Here is a 17558-nt window from a genome sequence, read left to right as displayed (position 1 = left end):
AGATTGTGAGGAAGGGTGTCATAGTTTGCAGGGAGACTTAGACAGGTTGCAGAGCTGGGCCGAGAGGTGGCGGATGGAGTTTAATGCGGAGAAGTGTGAGGTAATTCACTTTGGTAGGAATAAAAGATAGAACATAGAACATAGAACACTACAGCACAAAAAGGCCCTTCGGCCCACGAGTTGCGCCGATCACATCAACACCTACCAATCTATAGACCTATCTATAACCCCCAATCCCATTAAACCCCATATACTCATCCAGAAGTCTTTTAAAAGACCCCAGCGAGTTCGCCTCCACCACCACTGACGGCAGCCGATTCCATTCACTCACCACCCTCTGAGTGAAAAACTTACCCCTAACATCACTTCTGTACTTTCCTCCCCGCACCTTAAATCTGTGTCCTCTCGTAGCGACCATTTCAACCCTGGGAAATAGCCTCTGAGAATCCACCCTATCTATTCCTCTCAACATTTTATAAACTTCTATCAGGTCGCCTCTCAACCTTCGTCTCTCCAGGGAAAAGAGACCCAGCTCCCTCAACCTAACTTCATAAGGCATGCCTCCCAGTCCAGGCAACATCCTTGTAAATCTCCTCTGTACCCTTTCAATAGCTTCTACGTCTTTCCTATAGTGAGGCGACCAGAACTGCGCACAGTACTCCAAATGAGGCCTGACAAGGGTCTTATAAAGTTGCAGTATTACCTCCTGACTCCTAAACTCAAATCCTCGATTAATGAAGGCCAGTACACCATACGCCTTCTTGACCACATCCTCCACCTGCGAGGCCGATTTAAGAGTCCTGTGGACCCGGACCCCAAGATCCTTCTGCTCTTCAACACTACTAAGACTCCTGCCCTTGATAGTGTACTCGTTCATCCCGTTGGTTCTGCCAAAATGGACGACTACACATTGTGTCGAGTATAGGGCTAACGGTAGGACTCTGAATAGTGTGGATGAACAGAGGGATCTAGGTGTATGTCTACATAGATCCCTGAAAGTAGGGAATCAAGTAGATAAGGTTGTTAAGAAGGCATACGGTGTCTTGGCGTTTATTGGAAGGGGGATTGAATTTAGGAGTCGCAGCGTCATGTTGCAACTGTACAAAACTCTGGTGCGGCCGCACTTGGAGTATTGTGTGCAGTTCTGGTCCCCACATTATAGGAAGGATATGGAGGCTTTGGAGAGGGTGCAGAGGAGGTTTACTAGGATGTTGCCTGGTATGGAGGGGAGGTCCTATGAGGAGAGACTGAGGGATTTGGGGTTGTTTTCGCTAGAAAGAAGGCGGCTAAGAGGAGATCTTATTGAAACATATAAGATGATTAGAGGTTTAGATAGGGTGGATAGTGATAGCCTTTTTCCTCGGATGGAGAAAGCTAGCACGAGGGGGCATGGCTTTAAATTAAGGGGAGGTAGTTATAGGACGGATGTCAGGGGTAGGTTCTTTACCCAGAGGGTGGTGAGGGATTGGAATGCCCTGCCTGCTGCAGTTGTAAATGCGCCTAGTTTGGGGGCGTTTAAGAGATCCATGGATAGGTTTATGGATGAAAAGGGATTGGTTTAGGTTAGAGGGTCATTTTCTTTTTTAAACTGGTCGGCGCAACATTGTGGGCCGAAGGGCCTGTTCTGCGCTGTAATGTTCTATGTTCTAAAAAGCAGGATTAGATATTGAGTTGGATGATCAGCCATGATCGTAATGAACGGCAGAGCAGGTTCAAAGGGCCAAATGGCCTCCTCCTGCTCCTATCTTCTATGTTTCTATGTTCACTACCTTTTCCATCTATGCTTCCACTTTTAAGGATCAAGATCATATTGTCATTTGCAAGTTCAGGGAAATGATCCGGTGTTGAGGAAGCTGACAGGTATGATATTGAAAGGCACAATAACTGGAATGTATCATTTGCATCCTGATTTGAAACCACATGTGTCAAGGATGCTTGAGTTGTCCGTCTAAGGTGGGTATATACTGTGGCAAATATGAGGATCATTCTCTCTAAGTCTGTGTGGAAGAATTCTTGAACAACTACATGAAGCACATTTTAATATAATCCAGATGAAGGAAATAGAATGTAGCTATTTTTGTTGACCAGGCTTGATGCCCAGATTGAAGAAAAAGTGGGACAGTGTCAATCTGTGCAAGAATAAAAAATACACCTCCATTGTCACCTTTAAACCCTTGGGAGTGACCTGAAAAGAAAATGTAGATGGAAGGGTTAGTAAGTTTGCAGATGAACAAAGATAACTGGAGTTACTGTTCAGGGTCCTGTCATTAACTATTTCCTTCCCTTTAACATTTGATCTTCCAATGTATGGCATTTCACACTTGCCCGGATTAAACTCTCTCTGCCATTTCTCTGCCCATATCTGCAATTAATCGAGATCCTGTTATATCCTTTGAAAGCTTTCTATGCTATCTGCATAGAAAGTGTAATGGGAGTAAGTCTGCAGAGGCATTAGTGTGGAGTACAGAAAATACAAGACAGAGCTTAAGCTTAAGAATATCATATCCATCATCTTCCTCAACACCGGATCATTTCTGGAATGTCCCTGAACTTGAGAAGCTGTCACGTGCAACTGACAATGTGATCTTGATCCTTAAAAGCGGCAGCACAGATGGAAAGGGTAATGAACATAGAAACATAGAAGATAGGAACAGGAGGAGGTCACTGGCGTGCAGAGGGATCTTGGGGTTCAAGTCCATAGCTCCCTGAAAGTGGCCATACAATTAGATGGGGTGATAAAGGAGTATGGCATGCTTGCCTTTATTGAGTACAAGAGTCAAGATGTCATGTTGCAACTTTATAAAACTTTGGTTAGACTGTGCTTATGTGTATTGTGTTCAATTCTGGCTGCCACATTACAAGAAAGATATGGAGGCTTTGGACTGGGTACAGAAGAGGTTTCCCAAGGAGCTGCCTGGATTAGAGGGTATGAGCTATAAGAAGAGGCTGGAAAAATTAGGGTTGTTTTCTCCGGAGTGGCAGAGGCTGAGGGGAGACCTGCTAGAAGTCTATAAAATTATGAGAGGCATAGATAGGGTTCACAGTCAGAATCTTTTTCCCAGAGTTTAAATGTTTAATACTAGGAGGCATGCACTTAAAGTGAGAGGGGGAAAATACAAAGGAGATGTGAGGGCCAAGTTGTTTCACACAGAGAGGTAGGTGTCTGAAACGCACTGCTAGGAATGGTGGTGGAAGCAGATACAATAGGGACGTTTAAGGGGCTTTTATATAAGCACATAAATATGCAAGGGATAGAGGGATATGGACCAAGGGTAGGCAGAAGGGATTAGTTTAATTTGGTATCACGCTCAGCGCAACATCTTGGGTTGAAGAGCCTGTTCTTATTCTCTACTCTTCTATGTTCTAAAATGCCACGGCAATGATTGCTTAAAGATTTTACTGGTCTATTTGAGGGTTATATGTTCTTAGTCATAATTGATGCACACTCAACATGGCCAGAAATTGCAACCATGAAATCTACTCCAACTGAACAAACCATTGAAAAACTTAACAAAATATTTGCAGGATCTGGGTAACCGTAACAGATTGTTTGTGATAATGGTTCAGAGTTTACTTCACGAGAGTTTGAGGATTATTTCAAAGTAAATATCATTCAACAAATAAAATCCACACCTTTATCATCCATTAACCAATGGTCAGCTGAAAGATTCATACAATCCTTGAAACATTTTTTTAAAAAAATTAGGGAAATTAAGAGAGCCAGAAGGGGTCATGAGAAGACTTTGGCGGGTAAGATTAAGGAGAATCCCAAGGCCTTCTATAAATATGTGAAAAGTAAAAGGATGAGAAGAGAAGGGATAGGACCTATAAAAGGTGAAGGGGGAAAGGTCTGTGTGGAACCAGAAGAAATGGCAGAGGTGCTTAATGAGTACTTTGTCTCAGTATTCACAGTGGAAACTGATCTGGGAGATTTTGCTACGGATTTGCAGCAGATGGAAAAGATTGAGTATGTCCATATTAAGGAGGAGGATGTGTTAGAACTTTTGAATTCTATCAAGATAGGTAAGTCGCCGGGACCAGGTGGGATGTACCCCAGGATACTGTGGGAGGCAAGGGAAGTGATTGCAGAGCCCATGGTGATGATCTTTGCGTCGTCAATGGAGACGGGAGAGGTTCCGGAAGATTGGAGGATTGCGGGTGTGGTTCCTATTTTCAAGAAAGGGAACAGAGATAGCCCGGGAAATTGCCGACCGGTGAGTCTGACCTCAGTGGTTGGTAAGCTGATAGAACATACAACATAGAACATTACATAAGAACATAAGAACATAAGAACATAAGAAATAGGAGCAGGAGTAGGCCATCTAGCCCTTCGAGCCTGCCCCGCCATTCAATAAGATCATGGCTGATCTGTTGTGGCTCAGTTCCACTTTCCCGCCCTCTCCCCATAACCCTTAATCCCCTCTCTTATCAAAAACCCATCAACCCGCTTCTTAAAAATATTTAGCGAGGCAGCCTCCACCACTTCAACGGGCAGAGAATTCCAGAGATTCACCACCCTTTGAGTGAAGAAGTTCCTCCTCAACTCCGTTCTAAACCGCCTCCCCTTTATCTTGAGGCTGTGCCCCCTAGTCCTACTGTCTTTTTTGAGCGGGAAGAGTCTCTACACCTCTATCCTATCCATCCCATTCATCATCTTATACGTCTCAATGAGATCTCCCCTCATTCTTCTAAACTCTAGCGAGTACAAGCCTAGTTTATTCAGCCTCTCCTCATAGCTCAACCCCCTCAACTCTGGTATCAGCCTAGTAAACCTCCTCTGCACTCCCTCCAGGGCCAAAATATCCTTGCACAGGTGCGGCGCCCAAAACTGCACACAGTACTCCAGCTGCGGCCTCACCAATGCCCTATACAGCTGCAGCAAGACCTCCCTACTTTTATATTCAATCCCCCTCGCTATGAAGGCCAGCATCCCATTCGCCTTCCTGACCACCTGCTGCACCTGCAGGCTGGGTTTTTGCGACTCATGCACAAGGACCCCGAGGTCCCTCTGCACCGTCGCCTGCTGCAGTTTTTCGCCACGTCAGTAATAGTCCTTCCTACCATTCTTCCTACCAAAGTGGACCACCTCACACTTGCCAACATTAAATTCCATTTGCCATTTCCTGGCCCATTCGCCCAGCCTATCTAGATCCTTCTGCAGACTCTCCACACCCTCCACACCATTACAGCGCAGAACAGGCCCTTCGGCCCACGATGTTGCGCCGACCAGTTACAAAACAATGACCCACTAACCTAAACCAATCCCTTTTCGTCCATAAACCTACCACAGATCTCTTAAACGCCCCCAAATTAGGTGCATTTACAACTGCAGCAGGCAGGGCATTCCAATCCCTCACCACCCTCTGGGTAAAGAACCTACCCCTGACATCCGTCCTATAACTACCCCCCCTTAATTTAAAGCCATGGAGAGGCTTCTGAGGGACAAGATTTACGAGCGTTTGGAGAGGTTTGACATGATCAGAAATAGTCAGCATGGTTTTGTCAAGGGCAGGTCGTGCCTTACAAGCCTAGTTGAGTTCTTCGAAAATGTGACTGAACACATTGACGAAGGAAGTGCAGTGGACGTGGTGTACATGGACTTCAGCAAGGCGTTTGATAAGGTCCCCCATGCAAGACTTCTTGAGAAGGTGAGAGGGCATGGGATCCAAGGAGCTTTGGCCTTGTGGATCCAGAATTGGCTTGCCTGCAGAAGGCAGAGAGTGGTTGTGGATGGGTCTTTTTCGGCATGGAGGTCAGTCACCAGTGGAGTGCCCCAGGGATCTGTTCTAGGACCCTTGCTGTTTGTCATTTTCATAAGTGACCTAGATGAGGAAGTGGAGGGATGGGTAAGTAAGTTCGCGGATGACACGAAGGTCAGTGGTGTTGTGGATGGTCTGGAAGGATGTCAAAAGTTGCAGCAGGACATAGATAGGATGCAGGACTGGGCGGAGAAGTGGCAGATGGACTTCAACGCGGATAAATGCGTAGTCGTCCATTTTGGCAGAACCAATGGGATGAACGAGTACACTATCAAGGGCAGGAGACTTAGTAGCATTGAAGAGCAGAAGGATCTTGGGGTCCGGGTCCACAGGACTCTTAAATCGGCCTCGCAGGTGGAGGATGTGGTCAAGAAGGCGTATGGTGTACTGGCCTTCATTAATCGAGGGATTGAGTTTAGGAATCGGGAGGTAATGCTGCAACTTTATAAGACCCTTGTCAGGCCTCATTTAGAGTACTGTGCGCAGTTCTGGTCGCCTCACTATAGGAAAGACGTAGAAGCTATTGAAAGGGTACAGAGGAGATTTACAAGGATGTTGCCTGGACTGGGAGGCATGCCTTATGAAGTTAGGTTGAGGGAGTTGGGACTCTTTTCCCTGGACAGACGAAGGTTGAGAGGTGACCTGATAGAAGTTTATAAAATGTTGAGAGGAATAGATAGGGTAGATTCTCAGAGGCTATTTCCCAGGGTTGAAATGGTCGCTACGAGAGGACACAGATTTAAGGTGCGGGGAGGCAAGTACAGAAGTGATGTTAGGGGTAAGTTTTTCACTCAGAGGGTGGTGAGTGAACGGAATCGGCTACCGTGGTGGTGGAGGCGAACTCGCTGGGGTCTTTTAAAAGACTTCTGGATGAGTATATGGGGTTTAATGGGATTGGGGGTTATAGATAGGTCTATGGATTGGTAGGTGTTGATGTGATCGGTGCAACTCGTGGGCCGAAGGGCCTGTTTGTGCTGTAGTGTTCTATGTTCTATGTTCTAAAAGCTTTAAAAGAGCAAGGTTCATTATCACGTCATAAGAACATAAGAAATAGGAGCAGGAGTAGGCCACCTAGCCCTTCGAGCCTGCTCCGCCATTCAATAAGATCATGGCTGATCTGAAGTGGATCAGTTCCACTTTCCCGCTCTCTCCCCATAACCCTTAATTCCCCTGTCTGTCAAAAACCTATCTACCTGTGACTTAAATATATTTAGTGAGGTAGCTTCCACCACTTCAACGGGCAGAGAATTCCAGAGATTCACCACCCTTTGAATGAAGAAGCTCCTCCTCAACTCTGTTCTAAACTGCCCCCCCCTTATCTTGAGGCTGTGCCCTCTAGTCCTGCTGACCTTTCTGAGTGGGAAGAATCTCTCTACCTCTACCCTATCGAACCCCTTCATTATCTTGTAAGTCTCTATAACATCCCCCCTCAGCCTCCTAAACTCTAACGCATACAGGCCCAGTCTATTTAATCTCTCCTCATATGCTAACCCCCTCATCTCCGGTATCAGCCTAGTGAACCTTCTCTGTACTCCCTTCAAGGCCAATATATCCTTTTGCAAATAAGGGGACCAAAACTGCACACAGTGCTCCAGTTGCGGCCTCACCAGTGCCCTGTACAGTTGCAGCAAGACCTCCCTGCTTTTATATTCTATCCCCTTCGCTATAAAGGCCAACATCCCATTCGCCTTCTTGATCACCTGCTGCACCTGCAGACTGGGTTTTTGCGATTCGTGCACAAGGACCCCCAGGTCTCTCTGCACCGTAGCATGCTGCAGCTTTTAACCCTTTAAATAGCAATCCCTCCTACTATTATTTCTACCAACGTGGATAACCTCACATTTGCTAATGTTATACTCCATCTGCCAGGTCCTCACTCACTCACTCAGCCTATCCAGATAGAACATAGAACATAGAACACTACAGCACAAACAGGCCCTTTGGCCCACGAGTTGCGCCGATCACATCAACACCTACCAACCTACAGACCTATCTATAACCCCCAATCCCATTAAACCCCATATACTCATCCAGAAGTCTTTTAAAAGACCCCAGCGAGTTCGCCTCCACCACCACTGACGGCAGCCGATTCCATTCACTCACCACCCTCTGAGTGAAAAACTTACCCCTAACATCACTTCTGAACTTCCCTCCTTGCACCTTAAATCTGTGTCCTCTCGTAGCAACCATTTCAACCCGGGGAAATAGCCTCTGAGAGTCCACCCTATCTATTCCTCTCAACATTTTGTAAACTTCTATCAGGTCACCTCTCAACCTTCGTCTCTCCAGGGAAAAGAGTCCCAACTCCCTCAACCTAACTTCATAAGGCATGCCTCCCAGTCCAGGCAACATCCTTGTAAATCTCCTCTGTACCCTCTCAATAGCTTCTACATCTTTCCTATAGTGAGGCGACCAGAACTGCGCACAATACTCTAAATGAGGCCTGACAAGGGTCTTATAAAGTTGCAGCATTACCTCCTGACTCCTAAACTCAAACCCTCGATTAATGAAGGCCAGTACACCATACGCCTTCTTGACCACATCCTCCACCTGCGAGGCCGATTTAAGAGTCCTGTGGACCCGGACCCCAAGATCCTTCTGCTCTTCAACACTACTCAGACTTCTGCCCTTGATAGTGTACTCGTTCATCCCATTGGTTCTGCCAAAATGGACGACTACACATTTATCCGCGTTGAAGTCCATCTGCCACTTCTCCGCCCAGTCCTGCATCCTATCTATGTCCTGCTGCAACTTTTGCCATCCTTCCAGACCATCCCACAACACCACCGACCTTAGTGTCATCAGCGAACTTACTTACCCATCCCTCCACTTCCTCATCCAGGTCATTTATGAAAATGACAAACAACAAGGGTCCCAGAACAGATCCTTGAGGCACTCCGCTGGTGACTGACCTCCATTCAGAAAAAGCCCCATCCACAACCACTCTCTGCCTTCTGCAGGCAAGCCAATTCTGGATCCACAAGGCCAAAGCCCCTTGGATCCCATGCCCTCTCACCTTCTCAAGAAGTCTTGCATGGGGGACCTTATCAAACGCCTTGCTGAAGTCCATGTACACCACGTCCACAGCACTTCCTTCGTCAATGTGTTCAGTCACATTATCGAAGAACTCAACTAGGCTTGTAAGGCACGACCTGCCCTTGACAAATCCATGCTGACTATTCCTGATCATGTCAAACCTCTCCAAATGTTCGTAAATCTTGTCCCTCAGAAGCCTCTCCATCAGCTTACCAACTACTGAGGTCAGACTCACCGGTCGGTAATTTCCCGGGCTATCTCTGTTCCCTTTCTTGAAAATAGGAACTACATCCCCAATCCTCCAATCCTCTGGAACCTCTCCCGTCTCCATTGACGACGCAAAGATCATCGCCAGGGGCTCTGCAATCTCTTCCCTCGCCTCCCACAGTATCCTGGGGTACATCCCATCTGGTCCAGGCGACTTATCTACCTTGATAGAATTCAAAAGTTCCAACACATCCTCCTCCTTAATATTCACGTACTCAATCTTTTCCAACTGCTGCAAATCCATAACAAAATCTCCCAGATCAGCTTCCACTGTGAATACTGAGGCGAAGTACTCATTAAGCACCTCTGCCATTTCTTCTGGTTCCACACAAGCCTTTCCCCCCTCACCTTTTATAGGTCCTATCCCTTCTCTTCTTATCCTTTTACCTTTCACATATTTATAGAAGGCCTTGGGATTCTCCTTAATCTTACCCGCCAAGGTCTTCTCATGACCCCTTCTGGCTCTCCTAATTTCCCTTTTACGTTCCTTCCTACAGTCCTTATACTCCTCAAGATCTTTAACCTCTCCTAATTCCCTGAACCTCTTGTACACCTTCCCTTTCCTCCTGACTAGGTTCAACACAGCCTTTGTGCACCACGGTTCCCGCGACCTACCAAAACCCCCTTGTCTCATCGGAACGTTGTCATTCAGAGCTCCAGACACACATTCCTTGAATATTTGCCACCTTCCTTCGGTACTTTTCCCTAAGAACACCTCCTTCCAGTTTATTTGTCCAAGTATCTTCCTGACTTCTTCGTATCTCCCCTTACCCCAGACAAACACCTTCCTAGCCTGCCTGATTCTATCTCGTTCCAATGCGATTGTGAAGGAGATAGAATTATGGTCACCATTCCCAAGATGCTCTCCTACCGAAAGATCCATCACCTGCCCTGGTTCATTCGCCAGTACCAGGTCAAGTACAGCCTCTCCCCTCGTAGGCTTATCCACATACTGTGTCAGGAAACCTTCCTGAACACACCTAACAAACTCCTCCCCATCCAAACCCCTTACCCTAGGGATATTCCAGTCGATGTTTGGGAAATTGAAGTCTCCCATCACGACAACTCTGTTGTTAAAACATCTCTCCAGAATCTGTTTCCCTATTTGCACTTCAACTTCCCTGTCACTATTGGGCGGCCTATAGAATACACCCAGCAAAGTTTTCGACCCTTTGCTGTTTGTAACTTCCACCCACAGAGATTCTGTAGACAGTCCCTCCACAACATCCTCTTTCTCTGCAGCCATGACACTGTCCCTGATCAACAGTGCCACTCCACCACCCCTTCTGCCACCCTCCCTGTCCTTCCTGAAGCACCTGAAGCCTGGCACCTGAAGTACCCAGTCCTGTCCCCGAGACATCCAAGTCTCCGTAATGGCCACTACATCACAATCCCAAACAGCAATCCACGCCCTAAGCTCATCTACCTTATTCACTACACTCCTTGCATTAAAATATATACACTTCAGCCCCTCAGTCTGGGCATTTCCCATCTCCATCTCCATCAGAGATCTCTCTGCAGACTTTCCACACCCTCCACGCAATTTGCTTTTCCACTCATCTTCATGTCATCAGCAAATTTTGTTACCCTACACTCAGCCCCCTCCTCCAGATCGTCTATATAAATGGTAAACAGTTGAGGCCCCAGCACCGATCCCTGCGGCGCTCCACTAGTCACCAACCGCCAACCAGAATAGCACCCATTGATTCCAACTCTCTGCTTCTTTTAGATAACCAATCCTCTATCCACGCTAACACCTTACCCCCAACTCCGGGCACCCTAACCTTCTGCAGCAACCTTTTGTGAGGCACCTTATTGAACGCCTTCTGGAAATCTAAAAACACCACATCCACCGGTTCCCCTCTGCCTACCGCACTAATCACATCTTCATAAAAATCCAGTAAATTCGTTAAACACGACTTCCCCTTCATGAATCCATGCTGCGTCTGCTTGATCTTTTCTAGGTGTCCTGCTATTTCTTCTTTGATAATGGATTCTAGCATTTTTCCAACTATGGACGTTAGGCTAACCTGCCTATAGTTCCTTGCCTTTTGTCTGCTACCTTTTTTAAACAGTGGTGTAACATTAGCTGTTTTCCAATCCTCTGGCACTTCCCCAGAGTCCAGCAAATTTTGATAAATAATTACTAAGGCATCTGGAATCATCTCTGCCACTTCTTTCAGAACAGTTAGCACTGTTGCCTCACAGCCCCGAATACTTGGGTTCAATTCTGTCTTGGGTCACTGTTTGCATGTTCTCCTTGTGTCTGCGTGGGTTTCCTCCCATGGTTCAAAAGATGTGCTAATTAGTTGCATTAGCCATGCTAAATTCTTCTTCAGTGTTCCCAAACAGATGTAGTGACTCAGGGATTTTCATTGTAATTTCAATGCAATGTTAATGTAAGCCTATTTGTGACACTAGCAAATAAACTTACACATTGGAGTTTAGTGTTCCAAAGATTCAGGAGCCTCTGGGTAAAATGATTTCTCCTCATCTCAGTTCCAAGTGGCTTCACCCTTATTTTGAAGTTGCCATTTTAATACTCAAACTGTGCCCAGCTGACCAATGTCAATCAGATTTTCAATATTGTTGAACTATTGAACTACTGTTGAATGGCGGCACGGTAGCACAGTGGTTAGCACTGCTGCTTCACAGCTCCAGGGTCCTGGGTTCAATTCCCAGCTTGGGTCACTGTCTGTGTGGAGTTTGCACATTCTCCTCGTGTCTGTGTGGGTTTCCCCTGTGTGTTCTGGTTTCCTCCCACAGTCCAAAGATGTGCGGGTTTGGCCATGCTAAAAAATTGCCCCTTTGTGTCCTGAGATGCATAGGTTAGAGGGATTAGTGGGTAAAATATGTAGGAATCTGGGGATAGGGCCTGGTTAGGATTGTTTTCGGTGCAGACTCGATGGGCCAAAGGGTCTCTTTCTGCACTATACGATTCTATGATTCTATTATTAATGCAGAAGAGGACTCCATTCATTCGATGAAGTATTCAAATCCATAAGAGGGCATGCAAAATGCTGATCAATTTAATGTTGATATACCTTTTGGAAGACAGAGCCCTATGGTTAATCACCGCCTTTTTAACTTTCACGAATTAAACACCATTACCTTGTGACACTTGAAGTTGCAAGAGCTTTTAAAATTACCTGTCCAAAAGGTTCCTGATGCCACAGTAGGCTTCTCCCAAGTTTCAAAAATTGACTCCCCATGGCCTGCATGGAACACCCCACCTCAAAAACAAACCAACATCACTTTACCAGAGTTCCAGGTTTCCCACCCTGGGGAATATGGCGTCTCTCAGCTGCCAGCATTTTGGCGAGAATAGATTCCACTCCCTCCATATCTGGGCTCATGCCAGACGACTGCGTCTGGGAGCGCGCCCAAAAATTGGGCGCAATTCCTCTCATTTTCCCATTCATTCGGCACTTTGAATTTTTTTGGTACAATCATCCCAAAGTGTTTTTAACACCATGAAACCTGCTTTCATTGTATACTTACCCTGCAATACTCATCAATGGGCTTCAATCTTTTCATGGCCACATCTCTGACATGACTTCTTCTGAATAGAATTTTGCCTGAAATCAAAACAAACAATTGACCATTATGTCAACTACTAAACTCAACAACCAGCCATTCACTAGAATCATAGTACTTGAACTTGTCATTTGATTGAACAGAATTTGAGTATTGCTGAAAAAAGACATTTTGTCAAAACTTTTTGTCTTACATTCATCAGAGCAATCATAAGAATACCAATTTTAGGGGAAAAAACTTTATATTGTTCGTGAAGGGAATACTAATTATTTGGCAAGTGGACTTTGATTGGTAGAGGCAATGTTGTCCTCGAGAACACACCAGTTGCTGGAACTGACAGTTAACTATCGAGCATTGTTTGAAATTTAAATCAGGTAGCTTCAGCTATACTCAAGTACTTGAATTGTTCACAATCCAGTAAAAAAAATACATAATGACAAACACAAATTCTTGCAAATTTTATACCAGTAACAACCACAAAAAAACCCAAAGTCTTTAGATCCTATCACTTAGGCGTGGGTTTTACAGGAATAAAACTGATCACCCATTCCCCATCTAAAAGTCAGTTGGTACCTTATCAACCAGAAATCCAGCTGCTCCAACAATATTACACTGAGACACACTTAACTGCATGAGAGTGGGACTTTTACACCGTCAGGGAGTAAGTCCCACCGTTGAAAGCTGTCAATCAATCTGAATGACTGACAACTCTTTAGTCCCAACAGCACCAAAATAGCAGCCATTGTTTATTTCAAGTCCATGGAATTTGGGCAGTGAACAGGGCTGCGAGGTTGATTAGAGAGGCTGGAGGAGGGGATGTATGGTCACAGCTGACCCCCAGATGAGTTTCCCCTTCCTTCCTCCCTTCCTGACATCAGCCTAGGCAATCAATGCTGTCGGGCTGCTTGCTTTGCACTTGCCTTTGCTCACAGGCTGGAAAACTGCACCAGAGGCAGATTGAGATCTTTAAGTTGTAGTTATTTAGCCATTAAGGGCATCAAAGCCTGAGGGGCAGGAAGATTGCCTGACACCTTGCCACACCCCGTAATATGGGGATAGGTTAGTATAATAGAACATAGAACATTACAGCGCAGAATAGGCCCTTCGGCCCACGATGTTGCGCCAACCAGCTTTTTAAAAAAAAAACAACAACACTAACCCACTAATCTAAACCAATCCCATTTCGTCCATAAACCTATCCACAGATCTCTTAAACGCCCCCAAACTAGGCGCATTTACAACTGCAGCTGGCAGGGCATTCCAGTCCCTCACCACCCTCTGGGTAAAGAACCTATCCCTGACATCAGTCCTATAACTACCCCCCCCTTAATTTAAAGCCGTGCCCCCTCGTGCTAGCTTTCTCCATCCGAGGAAAAAGGCTATCACTATCTACCCTGTCTAAACCTCTAATCATCTTATATGTTTCAATAAGGTCCCCTCTTAGCCGCCTTCTTTCCAGCGAAAACAACCCCAAATCTCTCAGTCTCTCCTCATAGGATCTCCCCTCCATACCAGGCAACATCCTGGTAAACCTCCTCTGCACCCTCTCCAAAGCCTCTACATCCTTCCTGTAATGTGGGGACCAGAACTGCACACAATTCTCCAAGTGCGGCCACACCAGAGTTGTGTACAGTTGCATCATGACGCTGCGACTCCTAAATTCAATCCCCCTACCAATAAACGCCAAGACACCGTATGCCTTCTTAACAACCTTATCTACTTGATTCCCAACTTTCAGGGATCTATGTACACATACACCTAGATCCCTCTGCTCCTCCACACAAAGTCCTCCCGTTAGCCCTATACTCAACACATCTGTTGTTCCTACTGAAATGAATTACCTCACACTTCTCCACATTAAACTCCATCCACCACCTCGCGGCCCAGCTCTGCAACCTTTCTAAGTCACCCTGCAAACTATGACACCCTTCCTCACAATCTACCACACCTCCAACTTTGGTGTCATCAGCAAACTTACTAATCCACCCAACTATACCCTCATCCAGATCATTAATAAAAATTACAAACAGCAGTGGCCCCAAAACAGATCCCTGAGGCACACCACTCGTAACCGAACTCCATGACGAATATTTACCATCAACCACCACCCTCTGTCTCCTATCTGCTAGCCAATTCCTGATCCAATTACCTAGATCACCCCCAATCCCATACATCTGCATTTTCTGCAGAAGCCTACCATGGTGAACCTTATCAAACGCCTTACTAAAATCCATATACACCACGTCAACTGCCTTACCCCTATCCACCTCTTCGGTCACTTTCTCAAAGAACTCGATAAGGTTAGTAAGGCACGACCTACCTGCTACAAAACCATGCTGACTGTCTCTAATCAATTCATTACTCTCCAAATAACTATAAATCCTGTCTCTAATAATCCTTTCCAAAACCTTACCCACCACAGAAGTAAGACTCACCGGTCTATAATTCCCAGGGAAGTCTCTTCTCCCCTTCTTAAACAATGGGACAACATTTGCTGTCCTCCAATCTTCTGGTACTATACCAGAGACCAACGACGACCTAAAGATCAGAGCCAGAGGCTCCGCAATCACCTCTCTTGCCTCCCAGAGAATCCTAGGGTAAATCCCATCCGGACCAGGGGACTTATCTATTTTCAAACCCTCTAAAATATCCAGCACATCCCCCGTATCAACGGCAATACTATCTATTTTACACCCCTGCACCCCAGTGTCCTCCTCAGCTACATTCATGTCCCCTTGTGTGAACACCGAAGAGAAATATTGGTTCAACGCCTCTCCAATCTCCTCCGGTTCCACACACAACTTCCCTCTACTGTCTGTAACTGGCCCTAATCTTGCCCTAACCAACCTTCTGTTCTTGACATACCTGTAAAACGCCTTAGGGTTCTCCTTAATCCTATCAGCCAAAGTCATCTCATGTCCTCTTTTAGCCCTTCTTAACTCCCTCTTCAACTCCCTCCTAGCCAATCTAAAACGTTCTAATGCACTACCTGAGCCCTCAAGCCTCATCCGAACATAAGCCTCCTTTTTCTTTTTAACCAACGAATCAACTTTTTTAGTGCACCACGGTTCCCTGGGCCTACCAAATCCTCCTTGCCTGACAGGGACATACCTATCACAGACCCGCAGTAGCTGCTCCTTGAAAAATCTCCACATCTCGGACGTTCCCAGTCCCTGTAATCTCCTAGTCCAACCAATGCTTCCTAATTCTCTCCTAATAGCCTCATAATTACCCTTCCCCCAGCTGAAACTACTGACCCGAGGTTCATGCCTATCCCTTTCCATCACTAAGGTGAACGTAATCGAATTGTGGTCACTATCCCCAAAATGCACACCAACTTCCAAGTCTAGCACCTGGTCTGGCTCATTACCCAGCACCAAATCCAATATAGCCTCACCTCTAGTCGGCCTATCTACATACTGAGTCAAAAAACCTTCCTGCACACTTTGAACAAAAACTGACCCCTCTAACGAGCTAGAGCTATAGCAATTCCAATCAACATGAGTAAAGTTAAAGTCCCCCATAACAATTACCCTATTACTTTCACTCCTAACAAGGATCGTCTCCGCAATCTTTTCCTCAACCTCTCTAGAACTTTTTGGAGGTCTATAAAAGACTCCCAACAGGGTGACCTCTCCTCTCCTATTTCTAATCTCCGCCCATACTACCTCAACAGACAAGTCCTCATCAAAGTTCCTCTCTGACACTGTGATACAGTCCTTGACCAATAATGCTACCCCACCCCCCCTTCTACCTCCTTCTCTACTCCGACTAAAACATTTGTACCCCGGGACCTGCAACATCCATTCCTGACCCTGCTCTATCCATGTCTCTGAAATGGCCACAACATCAAAGTCCCAGGTACTGGTCCACGCTGCAAGTTCATCCACTTTATTGCGAATACTCCTCGCATTAAAGTATACGCATTTCAAACCCTGCTCCGCCCCACCCCCACAATGCCGTGCATTGCAGTCCCCATCTATGCCCCCCTCACTTTCATCCCCTCTACTCAGGATCCCACCCCCCCTCTGAATCAGTTTAAACCACTCCGCATAACCTTCACAAATTTACCCCCCAGGATATTTGTTCCCCTCTGGTTCAGGTGTAGCCCATCCCTCTTATAGAGGTCCCACCTTCCCCAGAACGAGCCCCAATTGCTCAAGTACTTGAACCCCTCCCTCCTGCACCATCCCCTCAGCCACGAGTTCAAATTTCCCTCTCTCTATTCCTCTCTAAACTATCCCGTGGCACAGGCAAGAGTCCAGAGATAACCACTCTGTCTGACTTGGCCTTTAGCTTCCACCCCAACTCCATGAATCTCTGCTTAATATCCCCTTCCCTTAGCCTCCCTATATCATGCGTCCCCACATGAATTATAACTTGGGGTTGATCTCCCTCTCCCCTGAGAGTCTTGAATATCCTCTCTGATACATCCCGGACCCCAGCCCCTGGTAGGCAACACACCAGCCGAGTCCCTATCATTGCTACCGACTCTCCTATCCGTCCCTTTAACGGTGGAGTCCCCAATCACAAGTCCCAATCTTTTGCAACCCCTAACCACCTGAGCTTTTACAATAGGCTCATCCCCAGAGACCTGCTCCCTTTGGCTATCCCCAGTTGATTCCTCCTCAACTGTAGCCTCCAGGACCGAAAACCTATTTTGGAGGGGAACAGCCCCAGGGGATTGTCCCACCACATTCTTCTTTCCTCTCCTCGTGGCAGTGACCTAAGACTGGTTTCTAGGAGTGACTATCTCCTTATAACTCCTATCAATGTCCACCTCTGCCTCCCGAATTATGCGGAGTTCCTCTAATTCCACCTCCAACTCCTTTACACGCTCCTCCAGAAGCTGCAATCTAACACACTTCTTACAAGTAAAATCCCCTGAAACACTACTGGAGTCCCTCACCACATACATCCCACAGGAGATGCAGCACACTGCCTGAACTGCCATCCCTG

The 17558-nt window shown here is 46.2% G+C and overlaps 1 protein-coding gene across 2 annotated transcripts in view; it reads right to left on the bottom strand.

Annotated features, from left to right (window-relative positions):
- Positions 1-17558, bottom strand: part of sh3pxd2aa (SH3 and PX domains 2Aa) — a 610480-nt gene that overhangs the window by 398274 nt on the left and 194648 nt on the right. For both annotated transcript variants that reach the window (XM_080206018.1, XM_080206019.1), the window contains exon 4: positions 12564-12640. In XM_080206018.1, coding sequence (XP_080062144.1) covers positions 12564-12640 — 77 coding nt within the window. The remainder of the gene's footprint in view (positions 1-12563; positions 12641-17558) is intronic.

This window comes from Carcharhinus amblyrhynchos, chromosome 17 (genome assembly GCF_965287045.1).
Source record: "Carcharhinus amblyrhynchos chromosome 17, sCarAmb.v2.hapA, whole genome shotgun sequence".
Lineage (NCBI taxonomy): Eukaryota > Metazoa > Chordata > Chondrichthyes > Carcharhiniformes > Carcharhinidae > Carcharhinus > Carcharhinus amblyrhynchos.
Note: the sequence above shows the minus strand (reverse complement) of the source record. Positions and strands in the feature narration are given on the sequence as shown.